The 3197-nt window shown below is 42.9% G+C and overlaps 1 protein-coding gene across 2 annotated transcripts in view; it reads right to left on the bottom strand.

Moving 5' to 3' along the window:
- Positions 1-615: 615 nt before the first annotated feature.
- ERC1 (ELKS/RAB6-interacting/CAST family member 1) overlaps positions 616-3197 on the bottom strand; it is a 291295-nt gene continuing 288713 nt past the window's right edge. For both annotated transcript variants that reach the window (XM_009647922.2, XM_009647921.2), the window contains one exon: positions 616-753. In XM_009647922.2, coding sequence (XP_009646217.1) covers positions 616-753 — 138 coding nt within the window. The remainder of the gene's footprint in view (positions 754-3197) is intronic.

Consider the following 3197-nt stretch of genomic DNA (forward strand, 5'->3'; position numbering starts at 1 on the left):
CCCAGCTGATAGATGAAGTGACTAAGAGGAACAAAGTGGGAAACTTAACTTTCCTCTCTCTGTTATTTAAGAACATAAGAGACATTGAGACAGGCAGTGAGACCCGAGCTAGCTAGCTGATGCTGGCCAGTCATAAGTCATAACCAGAGCACACTCAGGTTTGGTTTTAGCACTATGAAATTCAGGCTTTCAGCTTTTATGAAAAAAAAAAAGAAAGAAAGAAAAAAGAAGCAATAAATGAATGAAAGGCAAGGGCTACCCTTCTGCAACCTCACGGAGAACTACAGCTGCTTGTATTCAGTGGATCCCCTCTTCTTTGCTCAGTAGACCTAGAAGAGCTCTGGTATTCAAAAGTCACCATCGACAAAGTCAACGGGGAATCAGATTCTAAAGCAGAAAGGCAGTGAGAAGATGAATGCAAACAGCTGATCAATCATAGACTGGAAGAACCTAGAGAGCAGGGTATTTTTTTTTGCTTTTGTTTTCTTTGTAAAAGGTGCACCAGAAGTTTCGATTCCATTTTCTGTCTTTCACATTCCTATCCACTCTCCTGGCTCCTTGGACTGACTGGGCTTGGCCACTGGTGTGCTGCTCCGGTGGGGCCAGTGGCCGAGGTCATGACGACTCCTCGAGTGCATTGACGACTTGCTCCAGGATATCAGGGCAGTGATCCGCTATCTGCTGTAAGATGGCATTGGCAAACTCCTGCAGCTCTGCGCTTTCCTTCTCGCCCTTTTCTAATTCGTCCTGAAGCTGCAAGAAACACACAGAGGCATAGTCATTCTCTGCTGTTAAACATCTTTACAGTATAATGAGATCTGCCCAGCAGGCTCAGCTCTAAGCCAAAACATCACTTTTAGTAAGGGAGCTAGGAGAGGTGTAACATGCTGGGCACTTCCAGGACTGGCATCTTCCTTTGGCGACTCCCTCGCCAGAACTTGGATGGTCTCCCCCCCTCTTTATTTCACTTTTTCATTACAGGATCAGGCTCGTAATGTTCCCGGTTAAGGCCACATCAACATGGGCAAACTAACTGGCTTAACTATTCCTGAATAAATTGTTTTACAATAAATATCAGAAAAGCTTCCTCTGTAGGATGTTTTTCTGAAAGCAACTGTGTTCCAGAAGCAATACAGCATTTTGCTACTACATTATTTTAAATAGTTTGACTTTTATTCATGAATAACAGGATGTTTCATAGGACATTACCTCAGAATTACTTCCGGTAAGAAATCAATGGAAATATTCTGTAATTATACATAACACACTCTGAGTTAACCAGAATTCTAATTTTTCTACAGAATTAATCGTTTTCAGAGACTGTGCTCCCCAACTCACGTCATAAGATGACTATACACAGTTGTGGTGGAGTGCACACGGGTTTTTGTTTACAAACGCTGCATTTCCTGTTGGATCATTCTTTGTTCAGATTGAAATTGGCTCAGAATGACTTCAAAACTTTATCTTATTCACTCTGTCTACAGTCTATAAACTGTTTTTCCAACAAGCGGTGTTACAACCCATGCCATACAACATCTTGGAGTGTATGTGAAAGTAATTTTTAGCTCTGAGTTTAATGCCATTGCCAGAATTAGGGGCCCAGAGAGTCTTAATGAAGAGAAAACATCTGCTTTCAGTAATCTGTTTATCTGACCAGCAATTGATAAAGTCCATGCTAGCCTGTGAACTGTGCAGAATCCCAAGTAAGGCTGTAATTTGTGCAAGCATTTTTGGGATTACTGTATTCACGACAGTCTAAGGATCTAGCAGAACAAGAAGCAGCAGCATCTCTTACTAGACCAGATGATACAGATAGATTGGATAAGCTTTCAAGCATATATAGCTCTTTCACATGCTATATAGCCAAAAAACCTCTTCTGTTTTTTCAGTGTTACGACTTCTTCTCATGAAGTATATTCCCTATTAATATAAGACAAGCATATTTGTAGCAGGTATGCACACTTAGATAGATTCTTAAGTTTATTGCAAGCTTCTGCATCCAAATTTGTCGTTTTAAGCAGCTGCAGCAACTAGCTTATCTAGTTTTGAACCTTCTTTTAAATTTGCTTTTTTCTAATATTATCTGGCAGTCCCATAACATTTCCTATTCCTAAGTTATTAATATTTTTATTGGAACTCTGCTGTGTTCATACGTGACATGGAAAGGATGTCAAATTGGAATTTTTCATCCGTAAAGGGGTAACTGGTCATCAGTATGCACGTTTCTTGATCTATATTTTGTAGTTCTGTAACACTGCTCATTGTAGGTTTAAAAAAGAACAAACCGTCAGGCAGCAGGACAACAGGGATCATTTTACCACCGTAAAAGCACAATGCAGTGGGAAAGGTTGCATTTCTACAATCAAAATGATACAACAGCACATCTCTGTTTAGTGATTGTATCAAGCAAAGCACAGGAAATTGTTACTGCAAGAAATACCGCATAAACCCAAACAGCCTAAGAACGACTACAGGATAAATACAAATGCTTTTTAAGGAAGTTACGGTACAGACTTCTATAGACAAAAGTGAGAGAAAGGAAATTAAAAGGGTAAGCCTGCTACACTATTCCCTTTACCAGGCAGGGTAGCATATAGTAAATTATTTGGGCTTTGCGTGCTGAATGTTAGTCTAATGTGTTCTTATGTGCTTTGTTCCTACTGGCTGCTGCGCTCACAGAACAGCTATACGAATCCGAGGGGGACTCCTGCCAAGAATCACAATGCAAAAGCAACCTGATCCCGCTCCGCGGAGTGACATGAGCCGGGGAAGTGGGGAAAACGAGAGGGAGGGGAGCACTCCGGGCTCTGCAAGGGCTCTCGGGGGAGAAGGGGAGGAGGGGGGGGAATTCAGCAGTAACCCGTAATGGCTCAGCAATGGCACGCTGTGGATAGGCGATTAGCCTGGTTCCAACAGCCTGGCAGAGTTATTAGTCGGAAACTTGCGATGGATGGATGAGCCTAGGAGAGGTCCAGTCAGCAAGCAGGATTGAAGGAGTCAAGTGTGGCCAGCTAAGAGCAGTGCTGGATATGAAAAGCCAGGAGACTGGGTTTCAGGGACTGCCTCCGAGTCTCAGGTTGCTCAGCCTAGCGAAACCTCTGCGATTCAGGTGGCCCCGGTTACAGCAGCCTGCAAACCACCCAACGGCTGGTAAATTCATGGGGCTGCTTTGAAGGGTGAACTCTGAGGCAGGGCTG

The sequence above is a fragment of the Egretta garzetta genome, unplaced genomic scaffold, assembly GCF_000687185.1.
Source record: "Egretta garzetta isolate BGI_Z169 unplaced genomic scaffold, ASM68718v1 scaffold511, whole genome shotgun sequence".
Taxonomy (NCBI): Eukaryota; Metazoa; Chordata; class Aves; order Pelecaniformes; family Ardeidae; genus Egretta; species Egretta garzetta.